Raw genomic sequence first — 22596 nt, forward strand, 5'->3', positions numbered from 1 at the left:
AGCATGAGTGATAGCCTCTCCAGCACGATGATGATGGATACCAATCATAATATACCATCGTCTGCCAAAAGGCAAGGGGCTGCTGCTGTGTAGCAATGCAGCCCCACGTCTGCCAGCCCCACGTCCGCCAGCACCCAGCATCGCCCTCGGCCTCTTCTGGGTGCTTAGCAGACAATACTGGGCAATTGGCAGAAAATAGTATATTACGATTGGTAGCCATCATCATCGAAACATGTCTGCCCAGGTGGCCATGATTGACAGCCACTCCAGTATGACGACGATGGGTACCAGTCATAATATACCATCGCCTACCAAAGGGCAAGGGGCTGGTGCAATGCAGCCCTACGGCTGCCAGCCCCACAGCTATCACTCATGCTACACCGTCTACCGCCAAAAGGCAGTTAGCAGCTGCTGCTGTGTAGCAATGCAGTCCCACGTCTGCCGGCACCCAGAGGACATATGGTGACGGTGAGCTCAGCTGAGCTGAGCGGGCTCCATGCTTGCCGTGGTATGTTGTCTGTACAGGTAACCCAGGTAAAAAGGCGCGAATCTATTGTCTGCCGTTGCTGTGATGAGGGGGGAGGGGCCTGACGACATGTACCCAGAACCGCCCGCGACACTGTTTTGCATCATCCGGGCATTGGGATCTCAACCCAGAATTCCAAGGGGCGGCGGAGACTGCGGGAACTGTGGGATAGCTGTCGGATAGCTACCCATAGTGCAATGCTCCGGAAGTCGACGCTAGCCTCGTACTGTGGACGCGGTCCGCCGACTAGAGCACCTAGAGCATTTTATGTGTGGACACACACAATCGGCTGTATACAACCGATTTCAATAAAACCGGCTTCTATAAATTCGAACTAATTTCGTAGTGTAGACATACCCTGAGACACAAGGTGTGGGAGAGTCTGTGGTCCTGACCTGGCAGAGCAGAGACCCCCAGACAGGCTGCAAGGAGAAGAACAAGCCCTTGGCTGCTGAACAGTTCCTGCCTGGGTAGGAATCCCTTCAGCAGTGGAATGGCCTCCCCCACAGTCTAGGGATCCTCCTCCGTGTAGTCCTGGCTGGGGTTCTCCACTCTGTCTCGCCAGGACCACAGCCTTCCTTGTGCTTGTAGGGATCAGGAGTTGCCGGCCCTGTGGTTGTTCAGGGAGCCCTCTGCAGCACTACTATCACAGCCCTATTCACTCATTCCTGCAGAAGGTTCCCTGCCCTGCCACAGGGCTAGTGACACCTGATCCCTGCAGGCACAAGGTGCGGGGAGAAAGCTGCGCTCACCTGACCTTTATAGATGGATTTTTTTCATCAATTTCAGTGTGTCAGCTGAAATCGATGTTAGCCAACATTTATCATTTAAATTGAATTCTGCCACACTAGTTAAGACAGAATAACTTCCCAAGTGAACGAATGTGAGACAGTCAGATGTGCTGATCTGTTGATACAATGGTTATGAAAGTATACGAGGTTACTGTTAAGGTTTTGTGTTAGAGTACAAGTTTGATGAAGGTACAGAGAAGGGCCACTAGGATGATAGAGGAATGGAAAACCTGTCGTATGAAAGGAGACTCGAGGAGCTTGGGTTGTTTAGCCTGACCAAACGAAGGCTGAGGGGGGATATGATTGCTCTCTGTAAATATATCAGAGGAATAAATACCAGGGAGGGAGAGGAATTATTTCAGCTCAGTACTAATGTGGACACGAGAACGAATGGATATAAACTGGCCGTGGGGAAGTTTAGGCTTGAAATTAGACGAAGGTTTCTGACCGTCAGAGGGGTGAAATATTGGAACAGCCTTCCGAGGGAAACGGTGGGGGCGAAGGACCTGTCTGGTTTTAAGATTAAGCTAGATAAGTTTATGGAGGGAATGGTTTAATGGGATAACATGATTTTAGTCAAAGGAACAGCGTGCCATCGCTGGTAAATAGTATAATGGCCAATGAGGGTCTGGCTGGAGAATCTTGCCTACATGCTCGGGGTTTTACTGATCGCCATATTTGGGGTCAGGAAGGAATTTTCTTCCAGGGTAGATTGGCAGAGGCCCTGGAGGTTTTTCGCCTTCCTCCGTAGCATGGGGCAGGGATCGCTAGCTGGAGGATTCTCTGCTAATTGAAGTCTCTAAACCACAGGATTTGGGGACTTCAACAGCAGAGTCAAGGGAAAGGGTTGGGACGGCTTTGTGGCCTGCATCATGCGGGAGGTCAGACTAGATGATCATAATGGTCCCTTCTGACCTTAAAGTCTATGAGTCTAAGTTCGAGTATGTAGAGCTTTTGGATATCTGTTGGAGGGGAAAGTGAAAGTCTTAAGGAGGGTTGGAATGCATCATCAATAGTGTTGTAGACAATATGAAGGTGGAAAGGAATACATCAGTCTTTCCCCTCAACTTCTTATTTCTAGTCTTAAGCTTTTGGGTGAATGGGGTGTGCCCTGCTGCAACCTTAACTGCCAGTGAATATAGTTTTATTTACTAATAATTAATTACACAAAACATGCTATGTTAATAACCCTAGACTAGTTAAAATAACCTGCAAAATTAGATCATTAATGCAGTCTTTGTTGTTGTTGTAGCCCTCACACTGGGTGGCAGCAGTACCAATCTGATGTGCCGAAGATTCCTACAGCTTGTATTTCAATGGAAGATGCCGAAATGATGGCACGGATGTCTTCCCGAGGCACCAGGATTGTTGTGACCCTGAAGATGGAAGCCAAGACCTATCCCGATACTGGTTCCTTTAACACTGTGGCAGAAATAGTTGGGAGCAAGTACCCAGAACAGGTTAGTGTGAATCTGGAAAAAGAGTGACTCATATTTGAAAACTAGTAACTTCCATTTGCCAGCCCACTGCACTCTGTACATGTTGGCTTTAATATTTGCTTTCAAAACAGCAGGTCAAATTCAGCCTTGGTGTAAGGGAGAGTGTGGTACACCTGCATAAGGACTACTAGGTTCTAAGGTGAGAGAGCTCAGGTAAAATATGGAACTTTAACTGCTCCTTTTTATTTTCAGCTATGTCGCAAGTTCATCTTTATGAAAGTGGTGCGTTCCTTATGTGGATATTTGCCTTTAACAAAAACAAAACAAAACTATGTTAACAGAGGTTAAATCCTAATGCTAGTGAAAATATGTATTGTGTCAAAATAAAAACAAACAAACTACATTTGGCCACGTAGTGCCCTTGAACTTCCTTGTTCATTTACTGATCTGGTAATCTGCACTAGGTCTTCTAGTCAGCGTGAATAAATGAAGTGCTCCTGTAAATACAAAATACTTTGAAGAGAGATTGTAAACCCATGCAAAGATAAATATCAGTTGTTGAATTAACTTAGTTTTTAATATAAAAAACAATTAGCTCTTTAATGAGCTAATTGGTTCTGATCACCACTGTATTTCAGTGGAGTTACTCCAGTGTAAAACTAGAGTAATGTTCTGGTGAACCTAGCTAACTAGCTGGAAGTTCAGTTTAAATGTTAGCTGTTTTGAAATTGAAAGCTACTATCTTAAGTTTTTTTTCACTTTCTCCATTTTTTTAATTTCCAGTTTTATAGCTTAAAATCAGCCAAACCAAATTTGTGGTCGTAGAAAACTTGTGCCTGAGATGTGGCCTTTTTCTGCCAAGTTACATCATGGAATACATTTTTTTGGTTGTACATTTATAATGGAAATGCTGATGCAACCTTAATTATGGCAGCACTAGAAATCCCTGCTAAAATCAAGCTACTAAGCCAGAATCCTTTTTTAAACTTCAGTTTTCCAATTTTAATGAAATATAGGAGTACTATATCTTTATCATAGTCTTTTAAAAATCATACTTGTTTCATATTTTTATTTGCTTTAATAGTGTTTTGTCCTTTAATAGTGTTATATCTTTAGCTACGGTTTTGAATTATGACAGCTAGGAACCCTAGAGAGAAGTTAGTGTAATCCTTTTTGCTACTAAATGATCAAGCTTCTGAAAACTCTGCAATGGCCATTGTGGTTGAGTGGTTAATATGCCATCAGTTATGAATTTAGCTACATGAAATGCAACCTTACTAAACAAAGTCTTAAGTCTTAAATTGTTAGCTGTACCCTAATTTATGTCACGTAAATTTTTAGCAACAGTTCTGAGTAGCTATTGTATTTACCCTTCCTGAATCATTCTTGATGTATATCAAAATTATAGTATTTCACTGCAAGCATTATAATATCCAAAAAATTTAACCTAAAAGATTTAAAGCAGAAGGCCCATGTATATTCTCTGTGGCTATCTTCACCTGTCTCTTTCAGTAGCCCAACAAGAGAAATGTCCTTGAACTGAGCAGCAAAGATTTTTGAAACCCTAGGTGGATATTTAGTCACAAGTTCCCTGCTGACGTTAATGGGAGTGGTGGCATATACACCTTTAAAATGTAACCCAAGAAACAGGAAATAAAACAAGTGAACATTGCGGGTTTTCAGTACTTGTTTTTCACAGGAGGTTAATGCATGTTTTGCCACCCAAATGATACACTGTTACTCTGGTAAAAACTGGAACCATCTAACTATTCATGCAATCAAATACAATATAGAATTAAACTCTTATGATGCACTTTATGCCAAAGAATCTTGGAATGCATTAAAAACTCGATGGAACAGAAAGGTGCTGTTTTTATGAGCCAGAGTCTCAATTAAAGTTTTGCATTAAAACATTAGCAAATTTGGCCTTCTGAACCTGGGTGAGAAATCAACAGTAGGAGACATAATATTATAAAAGCTTCTAAAGCGATATGTTTTGAACAGTAAGCAGGGACCTTCAAAACACCATCATTAGCAAATGTGCAACTAGTTGGGCACCTATGGTAGAAAATTTAAGGTATGTATTTGTCTGTGAAGATCACTGCATGATGCAGAGCCAGTCTGATGTTGTGCATTGTAATGTGTATCAATGTTTGTACATTAGAGATTTTGGTAACCGTAGCTGTGGTATGGACTAGACTTTAATACAATACAATGCAATGGGAAAAAATGTTAACATAAAGTTAAGGTTGCTTGGCAGTATGTTGCCCCTTTGCAGAACATTGAGTTGAGCAAAACTGAAATTTCTGAACACCAGGAGATGTGATGTTAAAGTTGCCCAAGCAATCTTAACTCAGCAATGCCCCAATATGCCCATTAACATGTGTATCTTTACTCTGCCAACCCCACAATTGCTGAAATGTACAAGCTGTTTGCCTCCTTTTATAACCCATTCACTCTCATCTACAGGATTCCATCTATTAAAAGGACAAAAAGGAAAAATTAATTAGGGTTGGGCTGCAGGGTGGTTGGGGTGCACTGGCAGACCTGGAGGTGCAGGAAGGGTTGGCTGCTGCAGGGTGGCTAGGGTGCACTGGCAGACCTGGAGGTGCAGGAGAGTTGGGGTGCACTGGCAGAGCTGGGGGGTACTATACCTCCTTCACTTGAACTTCCAATGTTCTCCCCTCTCAAGAAGCATTCACATGTCTAATTTTTCTCCCAAACACTTTGATTACATTCCCCCCAAAATGAAATTGCCACCCATTACTCACAAATTGCAGCAGCCTCCAGCCACTCATTTCAAAACTCCTTTTGTCTTACATGGGGGATTGTGATTAATTTATCCTTAGATACATTAATTGAAGGGTGAGTTCACAGCCATCAAGATGTTTGTGATTCATCCAGTCATTAGTACCTTTCAGTTTAACAGTACAAGTCAACAGAAGAAAACAGGGTGTGTGTTTTTTGGAGGCGCACAATAACTTAGGAATCCCTTGGTCAAAGGACTTCAAATTTGGATCACTAGCCCTACCCTGAAATCCCTATGAGGCACCCCAATTTTCAAGGCAATCTGAGTAACTGTTTGGATTTTAGAACACTTATAAAATTTGAGTTTAAGGTGCAAAAAATAGGAATGGAAACCCTTTGGCCTTTTTTCCATATTGGCTCATACACACTGTAATATATGTACATTTTCTTAAATACCATTCTCAGTTTGGGTCCCCCAAATATTTAGTGGGTGCCATGCACTACCTTGGATAAAACTTGATAGATTGAGAGCCTTTTGATCCGCATCACTACTATGGTTTGATCTCTAGCTCTGACCAAACTAGAAACGTTTTTAAAAATTACTGGGGGAGGAGGTGGCTTTTATCTCCAGAACCCGTGGCTCAAAAGACTCCACATTTGGAACATTAACCCTACACTGAACCCTCCTGAGACACACCAAATGTCAAAGAAATACAATGAAGCCTGTTGATTTTAGAGGTCTTAAACAAGTCCACTTTTAAGGAGGTGACATGACATCACCTTACCTGTAATAGTGCTCCTGATCCATTATATAATGAAGTTACAGGTAATAATAGCTTATTAAATCTTCTCAAAAGATTTGTAGCATTTTTTTAAAGGGCCACCACAAACTTAAATTATATTGGTTTGAAAACTTTATCTACTATCGTTACAAGAAGCTGTGAGAATGGATAGGACAGAGTCTGTTTGGGCCAAAATCACTTTGGGGAAGAAAACTACTAGAGGTTCCCCTGCCATAGTATTTGGGGTGTACGACAGACCACCAGAATCTGGTTTGGATATGAATAGAGACCTGTCATACACATACAGCTAAGGGTAGCATAAAATCCCTCCTTACCCTGTAAAGGGTTAAGAAGCTCAGATAACCTGCTTGGCACCTGACCAAAAGGACCAATAAGGGGAGAAGATACTTTCAAATCTGTGGGGGAGGTTTTTGTTTTCGGGTTCCTTTGTTCTCTCTGGGTCAGCGAGGAGCCAGGGTAGGGAAAATACATCTCTCTAAGCCATATCTGAACTAAGCATCTAATATTACAGAAATAGTAAGTAATAACAAGGAAATATGTTAGATTATCTTTTGTTTTAGCTTGTGAATTTTCCCTGTGCTAAGAGGGAGGTTTATCCCTGTTTTTGTAACTTTAAAGTTTTGCCTAGAGGGGAAATCCTCTGTGTTTGGAATCTTTTTGTTACCCTGTAAAGTTATCTTCTATCCTGATTTTACAGGTGACTCTTTAATTTTTTTTTCAAATAAACTTCTTTTAAGAACCTGATTGTTTTTCAGTGTCCTAAAGACCCAGGGGGGTTGATCTGTGCTCACTTTGTAACCAATTGGTTAGGATATTATTCTCAAGCTTCCCCAGGAAAGGGAGTGTAGGGACTTGGGGGGATATTCTGGGGGAGATAGGGCTCTAAGTGGCCCTCCCTGAATGTTTGTTTAAATCACTTGGTGGTGGCAGCGATACCAAGGGCAAGGAAGGAATTTATTCCTTGGGACGTTTTTAACCTAAGCTGGTAGAAATAAGCTTAGGGGGTCATTCATGTGGTTCCCCACATCTGTACCCTAGAGTTTAGAGTGGGGAGGGAACCCTGACAAGACCTCTTTCATGTTTTTAATGAAATAAATACTACTGGGAATTGTGTGATTATGGGAGACTAATTTATCAGATATAGCTTGGAGGACACGTGCTACTAATAACAGTAGGGCCCAGATTTTCCTGGGTGTAATAGCTGGCCGATTTCTTCACCAAATAGTCACTGAACCAACAAGAGGTGAAGCCATTTGAGATTTGGTATTAGTGAGTAGTCAGGACCTCATAGAAGAGCTGGTTGTAAAAGACAACCTTGGTTTGAGTGATCATGAGTTAATTCAGTTTAAACTAAATGGAAGGATAAACAAAAATAGATCTACAGCAAGGGTCCTTGATTTCAAAAGAGCTAACATTAAAAAATTAAGGGAATTAGTTAGGGAAGTGGACTCGACTGAAAAACTCAAGGATCTGAATGTGGAGGAGGCTTGGAATTATTTTAAGTCAAAGTTGCAGAAGCTATCTGAAGCCTGCATCCCAAGCAAGGGGAAAAAAAATTCATAGGGAAGGTTTGCAGACCAAGCTGGATGAGCAAGCATCTGCAAGGAAAGTTACCTCTTTGAGGACAGAAAGTGTACGGATAAAGTGAGAACTGCCAAAAGCCAAGCAGAGTTGGACCTTGCAAAGGGAATGAAAACCAATAGTAAGAGTTTCTATAGCCATATAAATAAAAAGAAAACAAGGAAAGACGAAGTGGGACTGCTAAACACTGAGAATGGGGTGGAGATGAAAGATTATCTAGGCATGGCCCAACACCTAAACAAATGCTTTGCCTCAGTTTTTTAATGAGGCTAGTGAAGATTTTAGGGGTAACGGCAGGGTGGCTAATGGAAACGAGGATGTGGAGGTAGAAATTACCACATCTGAGATGGAAGTCAAACTCAAACAGTTTAATGGGACTAAATCGGGGGGCCCGGATAATCTCCATCTAAGAATATTAAAGGAACTGGCACATAAATTGCAAGCCCAGTAGCAAAGATTTGTAATGAAGCTGTAAACTTGGGGGGTCATACTCTGTGACTGGAGAATTGCTAATATAATTCCTATTTTTAAGAAAGGGGGAAAAAAGTGATCCAGGAAACTACAGGCCTGTTATTAATTCACTAACCATGAAGTTGCAAAATAGTCAATCTACTGAAAAGTTTTCAAAGCAGAAAACTCATAACTTTCCCACACACCCATCCTTTGATAACTTGTGCATACTCTACTTGATTTTCCAGTTAATAAGTGGAGAAAAATGCTTGTCTAAGTACGGTGCAGAGAATATACATTTTAAATGGCTCCTAATTCTGTGATCTAGTATAAATACTGTACAACATAACAGAAGGGTATCATTAGCTTATTTAGGTCCATGCATAACAGTTGCAGGACTGCTTCACCCTGCTTTTTGTGCCTTTGTTTTTACAGAATAAGTGTGGCTCTACTTTGAGTATTACAAGCACAAAATGTATTAATAAATACTGTATTCCACTTAGCCAAATTTTAGATTAGATAGAATTTTCTAAGTGACAAATCCTAGGAATGGCCTGAATTATAGTGATGCTAAGATACTGGAACATGAAGTTCCTTCCCAATAAATGATTAATATAACAAAGCCTGTCCACAAGGGAAATAGCAGTTTATGTACTTACTTGTTCCTCTTCCTCTCCCTACTAAAAAAAACCAATCTCCTCCTGCAATTTGCAATACTGGGAAAAACTCCAGGGAATAAAAGAACATGAAAAATGTCCGTGTTTCGGATCTGATACACATACATAGATGCATGCATATAAGCACAGAAACCATTTGTAGAAAGAAACTGGAAGTTCACTGACTGTATATAACAGTCCTGTTCAGAGTGTTGTTTTATGGGCTGTCATCAATTCTAAATATGCTCACAAAATGTTTATCCATTAGCCCTTTGATGTGGCTTCCAGAAATCCATTTGGTCAGACCAAATCATGCATATGATAGAAATGTGAGTAAGGACATTCTGTTGCCATGAAGTTGTGGATTCCATTGTTAAACTTTTGCACTATGGCTTTCTCACTCCTCTCATTCAGTTATCATATTCAAAATGTTTGTAAGCACTGTTTCTAAGCACTGCCATTTGGGCCTCTTTCCTGGAGCAGTAAACTGAGACTTGGCCCCTACCTCCCTCTGACAAGACTTTGGCAGTTAATTTCAGTCATCACAAGAAGGTGTGGCTTTTTGAAAGTGCCAATTCATCACGTCATAGAAGGAGCAACCTAATAGCAAGAGGAAGTAGAGATAAAAATGTAATTAAATGAGCTAATATAATCATGGTTTTTTTAAATTTTTACTTTAAGATTTATGTTCATGTTAATTCCCACCAAAATAAATGGTACCCCTATTTTTTCATTTCTGTGGGACGTGGGTGTGTCACCAGATTTAATATGACAGACAACTAAATATTGACAAATGATATAAGTTCTTGTATACAAATGCAAGAAGTCTAAATACTAAGGTGGGTAAACTTGAGTGCCTGGTATTAAATGAGGATATTGATATAATAGGCATCACAGAAGCTTGGTGGAACAATGATAATCAATGGGACACTGTAATATCAGGATACAAAATATATACAAATGACAGAGTAGGTTGTGCTGGTAGGTGAGTGGCATTATATGTGAAGAAAGCATAGAGTCAAATATACTAAAAATCTTAAGTGAAGCAAACTGTACCATAGAATCTCTATGGATAGTAATTCCACATTTGAATAATAAGAATATAGCAGTAGGGATATACTATCGACCACCTGATCAGGATGGTGATGGTGACTGAAGTGCTCAGGTTGATTAGAGAGACTACAAAAACAGAAAACCTAATAACAATGGGGGGATTTCAACTATCCACATATTGACTGGAAACATGTCACCTCAGGATGGGATGCAGAGATAAAATATCTAGACACCCTTAATGACTGCTTCTTGGTGTCTAGATATTTTATCTCTGCATCCCATCCTGAGGTGACATGTTTCCAGTTTTGTATATTTAAATGCTACTGTGGTTGGTTTCTCTGATATTTTGCCCCCTCCAAGGATGTTAAAATATAATTACATTATGGTCGCTATTACTGCGCAGTTCAGCTACTTTCACCTCTTAAACCAGAGCCTGTGCGCCATTTAGGACTAAATCAAATCTCCCCTTGTGGGTTCCTGGAAAGTAAATCAGGAAGTGTTATTTACCGCTTCTCATAACACAAGAACCAAGGGTCACCCAATCAGGGCCGGCTCTGGCTTTTTTGCTGCCCCAGGCAAAAAAGCCTCCAGCCGCCCCCCGCCTCCCCCCCCCCAGCGCCGCAGGGGAGGGCACCGAGCCCAGCCGCAGGCCGCTCTCCCAACCGGCCAGAGTGCCGGGGGGAGGGCGGCGAGCCTGCTGCGGCTCCGCTGGCGGCCAGAGCCCCGGGAGGAGGGCGGAGAGCCCGGCCGGGGCTCCGCTCTCCCCAGCGGCCAGAGCGCTGGGAAGAGGGCGGCGAGCCCGCCGCGGCTCCGCTCTCCCCGGCGTCCAGAGCGCCGGGAGGAGGGCGGCGAGCCCGCTGCGGCTCCGCTCTCCCCGGCGGCCAGAGCCCCGGGAGGAGGGCGGAGAGCCCGCCGCAGCTCCGCTCTCCCACGTGGCCAGAGCGCCGGGGGGAGGGCGGAGTGGCGGCCAGAGCGCCGGGTGCAGGGCAGCGAGCCCGCCGCGGCTCCGCTCTCCCCGGCGGCCAGAGCGCCGGGAGGAGGGTGGAGAGCCCGCCGCGGCTCTGCTCTCCCCCGTGGCCAGAGCGCCGGGGGGAGGGCGGAGTGCCGGCCGGGGCTCCGCTGTCCCCGGTGGCCAGAGTGCCGGGGGGAGGCCGGAGAGCCCAGCCGGGGCTCCGCTCTCCCCGGCGGCCAGAGCCGGAGCACGGCGCCGCCCCCCTCCAGGTGCCGCCCCAAGCACAAGCTTGGTGGGCTGGTGCCTGGAGCCGGCCCTGCACCCAATAAATGAATAGGCAAGTAGGTTTAAAACAACCACAAGTAAGTACTTCTTCATAAAATGCACAGTCAACCTGTGGAACCTATTGCCAGGAGACGTTATGAAGGCCACAAGTATAAATGGGTTCAAAAAAGAATTAGATAAGTTCATGGAGTATTGGTCTATCAATGGCTATCAACCAACATGGTCAGGGATGAAACCCCTCAGGGTGTCTCTAAACCTCTGACAGCGAGAATATGGAACAAGAAGACGGGATGGATCACTCGATAAATTGCCCTGTTCGGTTGGTGGCTGCTGTCAGAAGATAAGATACAGGGCTAAGTAGACCAGTATTCTGCCCTATTATGTCCATTCTTATGTTTTTGTGTTCTTAATATGATGGATCTTATGGGGAAAAGATGGTTTGTGATGACAGTCATGCCTACAGTTCATTTCAAAGGAAGGTTGGGTTGTCACAATTAAAACACCAAGCAGTTGATGCACAGAAGTTAATTTTGTAAACTTGGCTGCTTCAAAAAGATTTTTTTCCAAACTGCCAAAGGGACCTAGTTAATTTAAGACTTAAAAAGGATGGTAAATTTCATGGTCTAGAGCTTGGCAAAAACATCTAAAACCAAAACTGTCATTTTGAAATTCAAAAGCTAATTGAAACCAGTTAAAAGAATGTGTCTGGGTAAGTACTAGTGCAAAGTTTGCCCTCCAATTCTGAATGGTTTCTGAGTCCCTAACTAGTTTATATTGAAAACATCATATCTATATCATTGTAAGAAACAGTTCTGACTTATGTCAGTGCTAGTGTTGTAAAGGGACAATAATAATTAAAACATTTATATTGTTTAATGTATTTTCCAAATAGTATTATAGATATTGGTGTAACAAACAATAGATTGTGGCCATTTTGTAATGGTCAGATGGTACAAAGTGTCTGAATTGTGGCTGGAAATGGTCAGTGAAGAATTCCCCCTTGCTGAAGAGAATTCTCTACTGGCACAAACTACTTGGGAGTAAGCTGGGGTATGTGGAACAGTGGAATTTTGCTATACTGATCCTCTACTGGCATAAGGTCCCTAAGGGACAGTGGCAAAAGAACAGTTTCTAGTTAATTTCACATCAGGGCTATGCTGGGGCAGGATCAGGAGCCATAACTGATTTCCTGACAGCCACCGTCCCCGGCACCAAGTAGAGCTCAAATGTTAGAGTGAATTGAGCTCAGTGCTGCAGTCATTCTGCTGTACTTGATTTCACTCTGATACCTTGTTGTAAGTGCGGGAAGTTTGCAACAAGGCAAAGCGCTCTCTGGACTTTATCCTTAGTTTCAGACACAGTTGATAACATGTACATTTCAGCTATCTGCCCATCCCAATCTCTTTTTTTTCTTTAAAGCACGTCAGATTTTTGCCTACAACTCCTTGTTAGGGCTTTGCTCCTCCACTCTACTGTCCAGTGTTTAGAAGAGTGTATAGCTCCTACCTTTCCCAAATTACACCAAACTGCTACTAAAATTGTGGCATTAGAATTTGAAATGTAACCTTGAGGGAATTTATTCTCTTGGCCAGCAAATTTATCTGAGTAATGCATAGACTTGTAGTCCTGCTGATTGATTGTAAGAGCATAAGCAGATGCACTGTAATATTTTTCTTCCCACCCATTCCTTTGTTGTTTCTACTCCCACACAACATTTGACAGAATTACATTGGGATTTTATTGCAGTAATACTTTCCAAACATACGTAAGTTCTACAGAACAATTACAGAAGCTTTGTTTCTCTACTGTTGAAGATTTTTTTATTTTATAAAATTATCCTAAGTCCCTCTTGCATTCTGATATTTAGGAGTAGGTGAGGTAGTCCAGCATTTGGCTGCTGTAACCCTTGCCTGAGGCAACAAAGAAAAAAGAGCAGAAAATTATGATGTATAAAACAGTAACTATATATTTATATAGTACCTTTCATCCTGCATAAATAAGTGCCAGAAATATAAGTGCCAAATGTCAAAGATTAGCTTAAAATATCCACATGCTACAGAAAGAATCAAGTGGCTATAATAATAAGCTTATGTGGTGAGCACTGACTGTGTACTTTAACTGTGCAAGATGCCAGTTATCAAGAGAATCCCTGTTACAGAGACTTTTTATCTAGGGGATTTTTTTAAATTCATTTTTTTCCCACACATGGGAGTCATGGAAGAAGTGCCTCTCTGTATTCAAATCTCTTTTAAAGATGTTAGTGGGAGGGGCCTAGAAAACATGGGTTGGGAGGTTGTCCAATGCATAGGAGAAGAACAATTGAAAAGAACAAAACCAAACCAATACTGGTATTCTTCTTGTCAAAGTCACAGAAACCTGTGGACTTGGCTAGCCCCAGAGCCCCATATTCTTTTGCATATATATATATATTTATAAAGCATTCATAGCTACGTTCAGTGTTCATAATGCTGCCTTTGATATCTGTCACAGTCTGTAAGCTTTCAACCATGATCACTGTAAAGGGCAAGTACCAAGAACATTGTCGAATGCTCAAGTGTAAATTGCCTAAAGAAAATCCCTCTGTCACAGTCCATCTAACCATGCATACATTATCACACAGGGAGTGGAGATGGAACAGTATTATGTCATGAAACAAAGTGCTCTAGCCTGTACTGATTTAGAAAGTGTAGTTGAGTCAATGCTACAAAGATCTTTTCAGTTTTTTTCCCCCCGGAGCTCTTAAAAATGTTAAATAGAAATAGCATTTTCCTTGTGTTAAACATCTGAACTCAGCAGGGAAAATATTTATGTTGCCTTAGTACTTTTGTATCATTTAGGATTCTGGGCTTTATTTTTAAATTGTATGTCTGGGCCTAAATACCATTGTGCTAAATTTTTGGTTTCAGTGATGTCAACTGGACAAAGATTTACTCCTCCCTGCTTGTGCCAAATGGAAAGCAGTTTAATATGCTGCTTGCAAGAGAAGTATTTAATGGAATAACATTTCTACATTCTAATGGAATTTGTTGATGTAAGATATAATGATAGGTTTAGAGACCTACTTTTGTGGTGTGCAGTTCAGTAGATTAGGGCATATGCTACAGTCTGAAATGCGGAAAGCAGCTATCATCTGATTTCTTGGCAACAAAATGATCTATGAAATCAGACAAATCTCATATGTCCTTGGAGAAGATTAATTGTGACATGATGTGCTGTTCTTCCTGTCATAGAACATAAAATACTCTTGTTTTTCCCTTTCTATCAAGTAATTGAGAATAGGAATTCAGATCAAGTTAATTGTGTGTGAGAGAGAGAAGGAAGCAAGAGACCTTGAACTATTGACAGTTATTCTTATTTTGTCTTGTCTGATGAGGGCTTTTTACTGTAGTTGGTTCATTGTGCTGGTACAGTTATGCTTCCTCACATTTTTTATCTGTATTCACAGACATCCTAACTTTTTGGATCTCCATTCCATCCTTTTTCATATCTTCTGCTTGATGTCCATTGAGCTTTGCTTATATGCCAAAGTGCTCCAGGGAGCTGTTCATTTTAACTGGCGCAATATTTAGAAGATGCTTGACTGTCTCCTTAGCATGTATTCTGTATGCTTTTTTAGAAGTCTGCAGCTGTGATACCACATAAAAATAGGCTATAGCTTATAAGTAGGTTTTGGAAACAAGCCCAAGTCTGAAAACTTCTTTTCATTCATTAGTTTTGGGGGTTTAAAACTTTAACATAAGACCTGTAAAAGAAGAAATAATTGAATTTTGCTCCCATCGACTAAGTGTAGCACATTTTTCATTGGTTAAGTCAGCACTGTTTTAGATACATATGAGTAAGGATGATGCTGGATTTGAGGAAAGAGTGTTCTATCTGAAAAGACGACTACAGTTTAGCTTTCACTTGGCTTGTTCCTTTTATACAAGAGACTGGTGATTCTAGTACTTTGGGTTATATGAAAGTTATGTAAGGTACATGATCTAAAAATAATTTCATGTGACAGAAACAAAGTAATAAAAATAAACCTTTCCTGCCTCTCGAGGAAAGGGTTGGGTGGTGGTGTTTTAGTTTTTTCCAGGGTTGAGTTGGAGAATGTAATATCATAAAGAGAAGCTAGTGCTGCTATTTTGACCTGGGAGAGAACCAAAAAAATATCCCCAGTACTTTTGGCCAAATTCTTTCCTCATTTACATTAGTGTAAATTTTGAGTAAACTGGAGCACCGAGGGCAGTAGCTTTCCTTTTGGGGCTGAGCAAAGATCAATGTCAGCTAATAAATTCCAAAACTTCAGGGAATGTTCTAGATATCAATGGCAGAATCCTATTGATTTTCACAAAAATTGGAAAATCCAAAAGAGGAAAATGGGAGACACATCAAGTCCGTGGCATTTGGTTAGCAGAGCCACCAGCTTCAACCACCTCTGTAGTTGTCATAGATTAAAAAGAAAAGAAGAAGAAGAAGAGAGAGAGACACAGACAATGTGGGGGGATAAGGAGCACAGAGTCCCTAAGATGCGGGAGAGAAAGAGGGATCTTGGTATTGGAGGAGCATATAGACCCCCCTGGGGAAGGTGAAATTGGGGGAAGGGGTGCACACAGAGTTCCTGCCATGTTGGAGAAGGGAGGGATGGGGGTGGACAAGAGGGGAATGTGGGTGTATACAGAACCCTTGCCATAGGGGGAGGATGGGAGCCCTTGGCATGTGAGGGGCACACAGAGCCCCTATGTAAAGGGCTCCGCTCACTGCAGGTTGACCTCCTTGTGGCTAGACCAGGGAATTATGCTTCACCCCATATGGCGCCCCCTGTCATCATAAGAACAGTCATACTGGGTCAGACCAAAGGTCCGTCTAGCCCAGGATCCTGTCTTCCAACAGTGGCCAATGCCAGGTGCCCTAAAGGGAATGAACAAAACATGTAATCATCAAGTGATCCATCCCCTATCACCCATTCCCAGCTTCTGGCAAACAGAAGCTAGGGACACTATCCTTGCCCATCCTGGCTAATCACCATTGATGGACCTATCCTCCAGGAATTTATCTAGTTCTTTTTTGAACCCTGTTATAGTCTTCGCCTTCACAATACCCTCTGGCAAGGAGTTCCACAGGTTGACTGTGTGTTGTGTGAAAATATACTTCTTTTGTTTGTTTTAAACCTGCTGCCTATTAATTTAATTTGGTGACCCCTAGTTCTTGCGAGAAGGAGTAAATAACACTTACTTATTTACTTTCTCCACACCAGTCATGATTTTATAGACATCTATCCTATCTCCCCTTAGTTGTCTCATTTCCAAGCTGAAAAGTCCCAGTCTTATTAATCTCTCCTCATGTGGCAGCTGTTCCATACCCCTAATCCAATTCCAATATATCTATACGCTGTATTCAAGATGTGGGCGTACCATGGATTTATATAGAGGCAATATGATATTTTCTGTCTTATTATCTATCCCTTTCTTAATTATTCCCAGCATCCTGTTTGCTTTTTTCACTGATGCTGCACATCGAGTGGATGTTTTCAGAGAACTATCCACAATGACTCCAAGATCTCTTTCTTGAGTGATAACAGCTAATTTAGACTCCATAATTTTATAAGTATATTTGGAATTATGTTTTCCAATGTGCATTACTTTGCATTTATGAACATTGAATTTCATCTGCCATTTTGTTGCCCAGTCACCTAGTTGTGTGAGATCCTTTTGTTGCTCTTGGCAGTCTGCTTGGGACTTAACTATCTTGAGTAGTTTTGTATTATCTACAAATTGTGCCACCTCACTCTTTACCCCTTTTTCCAGATCATTTATGAATATATTAAATAGGACTGGCCCAGTACAGACCCCTGGGGGACACCCCTATTTACCTCTCTCCATTCTGAAAACTGACCATTTATTCCTACCCTTTGTTTCCTATCTTCTAACCAGTTACCAGTCCATAAGAGGACCTTCCCTCTTATCCCATGACAGCTTAAGAGCCTTTGGTGAGGGACCTTGTCAAAGTCTTTCTGAAAATCTAAGTACACTATATCCACTGGATCCCCCTTGTCCACATGCTGGTTGACCTCCTCAAAGAATTCCAGTAGATTAGTGAGGCATGATTTCCCTTTACAAAAAACATGGTGACTCTTCTCTGACAAATTATGTTCACCTATGTGTCTGACAATTTTGTTCTTTACTATAGTTTCAACCAGTTTGCCTGGTACTGAAGTCAGGCTTACGGGCCTGTAAGTGCTGGGATCACCTCTGGAGCCCTTTTTAAAATTGGCAGTACATTAGCTATCCTCCAGTCATTTTGTACAGAAGCTGATTTAAATGATAGGTTACAAACCACAGTTAGTAGTTCTGCAGTTTCACATTTGAGTTCCTTCAGAACTCTTGGGTGAATACCATCTGGTCCGGTGACTTATTACTGTTCAGTTTATCAATTTGTTTCAAAACCTTCTCTGATACCACAAACTTTGACAGTTGCTCAGATTTGTCACCTAAAAAGAATGGCTCAGGTTTGGGAATTTCCCTCAGATCTTCAGATGTGAAGACTGATGTAAAAAATGCATTTAGTTTCTCTGCAATGGCCTTACTGTCCTTGAGTGCTCCTTTAGCATCTCGATTGTCCAGTGGCCCCACTGGCTGTTTAGCAGGCTTCCTGCTTCTGATGCACTTAAAAAAAATTGCTATTACTTTTTGAGTCTTTTGCTAACTGTACTTCAAATTCTTTTTTGGCCTTCCTAATTATATTTTTACAATTCATTTGCCAGAGTTTATGCACCTTTCTATTTTCCTCACTAGGATTTAACTTCTACTTTTTAAAGAATGCCTTTTTATCTCTCACTGCTTCTTTTACTTTGTTGTTTAGACATAGTGACACTTTTTTGGTTCTCCTACTATGTTTTTTAATTTGGGGTATACATTTAAATTGAGCCTCTATTATGATGTCTTTAACAAGTTTCCATGCAGCTTGCAGAGATTTCACTTTTGGCACTGTACCCTTTAATTTCTGTTTAACTAACTTTCTCATTTTTGTGTAGTCCCCCTTTCTGAAATTAAATGCTACAGTGTTGGGCTGCTGTGGTGTTTTCCCTGCCACAGGGATATCACATTTAATTATATTATAGTCACTATTATGAAGTGGTCCAGCTATATTCACCTCTTGGACCAGATCCTGTGCTGCACTTAGGACTAAATCAAGAATTTCCTCTCCTCTTGTGGGTTCCAGGACTAGCTGCTCCAAGAAGCAGTCATTTAAAGTGGCAAGAAACTTTATCTCTGCATCCTGTCCTGAGGTCACATGTGCCCAGTCAATATGGGGATAGTTGAAATTCCCCCATTATTATTGAGTTTTATTTTTATAGCCTCTCTAATCTCCCTGAGCATTTCGCAGTCACTATAAATCCTGGTCAGGCGGTCGGTAATATATCCCTACTGCTATATTCTTATTATTGGAGCATGGAATTATTACCCATAGATTCTGTGGTACAGTTTGGTTCATTTAAGATTTTTCCTTCATTTGATTCTATGCTTTCTTTCACATAGTGCCACTCCCCCACCAGCACGACCTGTTCTGTCCTTCCGATATATTTTGTACCTGATATTACTGTGTCTTCTCTCTCTTTGTGACTTGAATGTTCCCTTTTTGTGACTTGGCCCTCTGGTCAGGTCACTGTACAGTCCCCCCTTCTGGGGTATCAAAGTCCCACTGGACAAGCTGTCCGGATGCTGCCTCAGATGTGTTCCATTCCACTCTAGGTCCTATGCCACTTCCCAGCGGCTGGTAGGGGAACCCGGGCCCACCCACAACCACAGATTCCAGCCCAGGGACCCTATCACTAGCAATCCAGGTCTGCTCAGAGTTACTCCCTGTTGCTCTTTCCCTGGGCTCCTCCTTACCCCATCTCTCTCTTTCTGATCTACCTCTGGGTTTAGTATCAGAGCTTCCTCTGCCCCCATGGCTACCTCAGCATTCTTGGCCTCTTGCTGGACTCCCCGCTACAGGGGAGGACCCCAGAGCTTACTGTCCCACTTCATTTCTTCTTTGTCCCTGATACATCTCCCTTGCCCTCTAGAAAGTGACTGTAGGTTCCTTCCCTACAGCCCCTCCTGTTCTCTCTTCCTGGCTTTGTAATCCTAGCCCAGCTCCTCTCCCACCAGGGCTTTGTCTGCAATTAGGCTTTATCAAGCCCTGACTCCCCTTTGTGTGCAGCATACAAGGTTAATTGGCCCCTTCTGGCCCACATTAACCTGCTCAGGGCTTGTGTGAAGTGAACACCCCCATCACACCCTGGTGGGGAGGAGACTGGGGGACCCTGGTATTGGGTGGAATGGGGGGCACATAGTGCTCCTGGCATGTAGTGGTATTGGGGTGGGGGGAAGAAACACAGTGCCTTTGGCATGGAGAGGTTGCAGTGAGTCCCTGAAATAGAAGGCGATGTGAGATTTGCACACGGGGAACTAGTGGGGTGCAATGGAGAGATGCAAAGAGACCATGGTGCACACAATGTGCTTGGCCTACAGAAGCTATGAAGATATGAAGTGTATGACCCCCTAGTGTACTGTAATTGCTGCAACGCTGAAGGCTCTTGGTATTGTGCATGAAAAAGAGAGAAGAACTTTGTTTTTCTAATGATTGAAACAGCACCTTTACTGTTATAAAGTTCTACTCATGCTCTGTGAGCAGAGACATCTTGGCCATAACAAACTGTCCATGAAAGTCACCTATTTAAGATTTATCCCATAAAATATAGCGGGGGAAATGTATAATTTGTGCATCCCTCAGAATAAAGTAATATACTGGGAACAAGAGATTTTGCCCAATAAATTAAAGTGTCTGCTTAAAGCACAAAGAAAATTCTATTTGAGTTTTTAGTGAAGAAACGCTTATCCAGCTTGGGAAAACTAGACATAAAAGTGACCTTCCCCCCAAGAATCTGAGAGCCTCTTACTGCATTTATTTGAGAGATGATCCTAAATAGTTTATGAAAGAGCAGCTAAATAGTTTATGAAAGAGCAGCTATACAACAGTGGATAAAAATGGCTGACATTAACATTTTTATGGCTTCAATGCAGTTAGTATAAATATAAATACAAGTATATTGTTTTGTAATGGGCTTGCTTTCTTTATAAAAATATCATTTTAATTCAGGTGTATATATTGTCATAATATCCATAGCTTTTCTGCAGGGCTGGTAGAAATTGGTGAGAAAGTTACCATGATATTTTAAATACATTTTGGCACTTGCAAATCCATGCAGGGCGGGGGGGCTTTCCCTACAATCTCGGGGGTTATTGGTTTGGGAGTCTGCGGGAAATGTTTTTTACCCCATCCCTAGCACTGACTGGCACTTACCTAGCACTTTACATCACCTCTTTTAATTGTGAAGTAGGTCATAAATGTTACTTACATTTTACATATGGGGAAATAGAGCCTCAGAGACATTTAGGGATTTCACCACAATCATATACCAGCACAATGTCATGGGCTCCTGGCTCTAATGTTGTTTCATAACCCACCAAATCACAGTCCCTCTCAAGCATGGGGCTTGACCTAAATAATTAGTATTAGCCCCATTTTACAGATTCAAAAATTGAAGCTGATTAAACAATTAAACTGTGGCTTATTGAATTAGATACCTATTACTGTCTCCACTTAGTTGAGGAACTTTGAGCATACCCATTAGGAACCCTGTTGTTTCTGGAGTTTTATCCATAGGCCTGTATGGTATCTCAGAGGCATGGATTAGCTCCAATATCATGCCCGCCATTTAAAAATAAATCTAACCCAGGTTAGAGTACAGCGCAAATATAGTTTGATTTTTAAAGCCTTTGTTCTTTGGTTGAAATTGGTGTAGCTGAAAGGTGTATATAAATATTGATAAGGATAAATGGGAGAGAAATTAGCTGATGGGAAAACCTAGAGATGTTGCAGAGATTACATTTCAGATAAACACCACATATTTAGATGCTTAACGGAAACTTTGGTGGGGTGGGGTAGGTGGTGGTTGTTGCAAAGCAAACAGCTTCTCTTCCAGTATATTTTCATGGTTTGTCTTTTATGGAATTAAATAATCCTGAAAAGCTATCCAAACATTTCTTTGAACTGGCAAAAGGTTCATTTCAAGTTCTGGGCAAAGGTTTGCATTGGTTCTGTTTTTATTGGAAACTTTTCCTATTCCTACCATAGTACACAAATCACCACATTATGCATGAGCTAAAGTGATTCTATATGTAACATATCTAATACAAAATCACAAAGGCAAGGAAATGAAAACTTAAGACATCTTAACATGACATATGTTTTTAGTCCTCCACACAGAGACACGCATCTCACCACTAGAGCAACCCCCATACCACAGACAACAGACCACAACTTTAACTTTGCCCCAGTAGGGATGGCAGCCTTCCAGCACCCCATTCTCCCCACCATCATAAACAGCCAGAGTCCCCTACTCTCTGTACTGCACAGTTCTGGAATATCACATTCATGTTTGAAGTAGTGCACACTTCTTTTTGAAGTCTCTCTGGACTCAAAATACAAAAATCTTACTGTCTGCATACACAGCAGTGGTTCTCAAACTATGGTCTGGGAAGCCCCAATGATCCTTGGAGACTACCTTGGTGGTCCATAGTCTTAAACGTTTTGAGAGCCAAGCCATAGAGGGATTGGGATGTTGGGAAGAGAGAGGATCTCTTTTTCCCAAGTGGTGTACTGAATATGAGAGTTAAATAACCACTGCATTTCATCAGCCCTGAAGGAGCTGTCATGATGTATGCCAGGAATGAATATATATGAATATGCACAGCTCAACTTAATCCAAATGGCTGTATTGAAATATCCATGACAATTTTCTGCTGGAAATCATTTAGTGTCATGTCAGTTTTCTCATCTTTGCCCTCTTCTTCCTGTCATGCAGCAGTGCTTCTTGGTAGGGGAAGAAATGGTTCCCTTTCATGATGCTCTAAATGTAAGCCCTGTCCTGCCACTGCTGAGTCCCAGTATACACAGTGAATGTGTCTTCATCTAGCATTGTTGTTTGTCCTGGGGAGACCCCCATGTGCAGGGATAAATCATAGGGAAGGTCAAAGGCAATCCGAGATGAAGATCCTCCACATGTTGTTTCTAAAGACATTTTTACTCCCCACTTGATTGCTGACTTGCCAGTCATCTATATGAACCACACCTTGTTAACTATGTAAAGCATGTTTGTTTATATTACAGACTTAAAAAAACTGCTCTTTGATTGATTGAAAGGACCTGCAAAGATTTTTTCTCCTCTCGGAAAGGAGCTAACAGTAGAGCTACTTGCTGAAAGCTCAGACTAGCAAGGGGAA

General features: G+C 41.8%; 1 protein-coding gene across 8 annotated transcripts in view; it reads left to right on the top strand.

Moving 5' to 3' along the window:
- The window catches only part of CPQ (carboxypeptidase Q), a 334290-nt gene that overhangs the window by 108709 nt on the left and 202985 nt on the right, over nucleotides 1–22596 (top strand). For all 8 annotated transcript variants that reach the window (XR_010598021.1, XR_508784.4, XM_065582156.1 and 5 more), the window contains exon 4: nucleotides 2570–2777. Coding sequence is in view for 6 of the 8 variants with exons in the window: in XM_065582156.1 (XP_065438228.1) it covers nucleotides 2570–2777 (208 nt within the window). In the remaining 2 variants the exon portion in view is untranslated. The remainder of the gene's footprint in view (nucleotides 1–2569; nucleotides 2778–22596) is intronic.

Source organism: Chrysemys picta, chromosome 2, assembly GCF_011386835.1.
Source record: "Chrysemys picta bellii isolate R12L10 chromosome 2, ASM1138683v2, whole genome shotgun sequence".
Taxonomy (NCBI): Eukaryota; Metazoa; Chordata; order Testudines; family Emydidae; genus Chrysemys; species Chrysemys picta.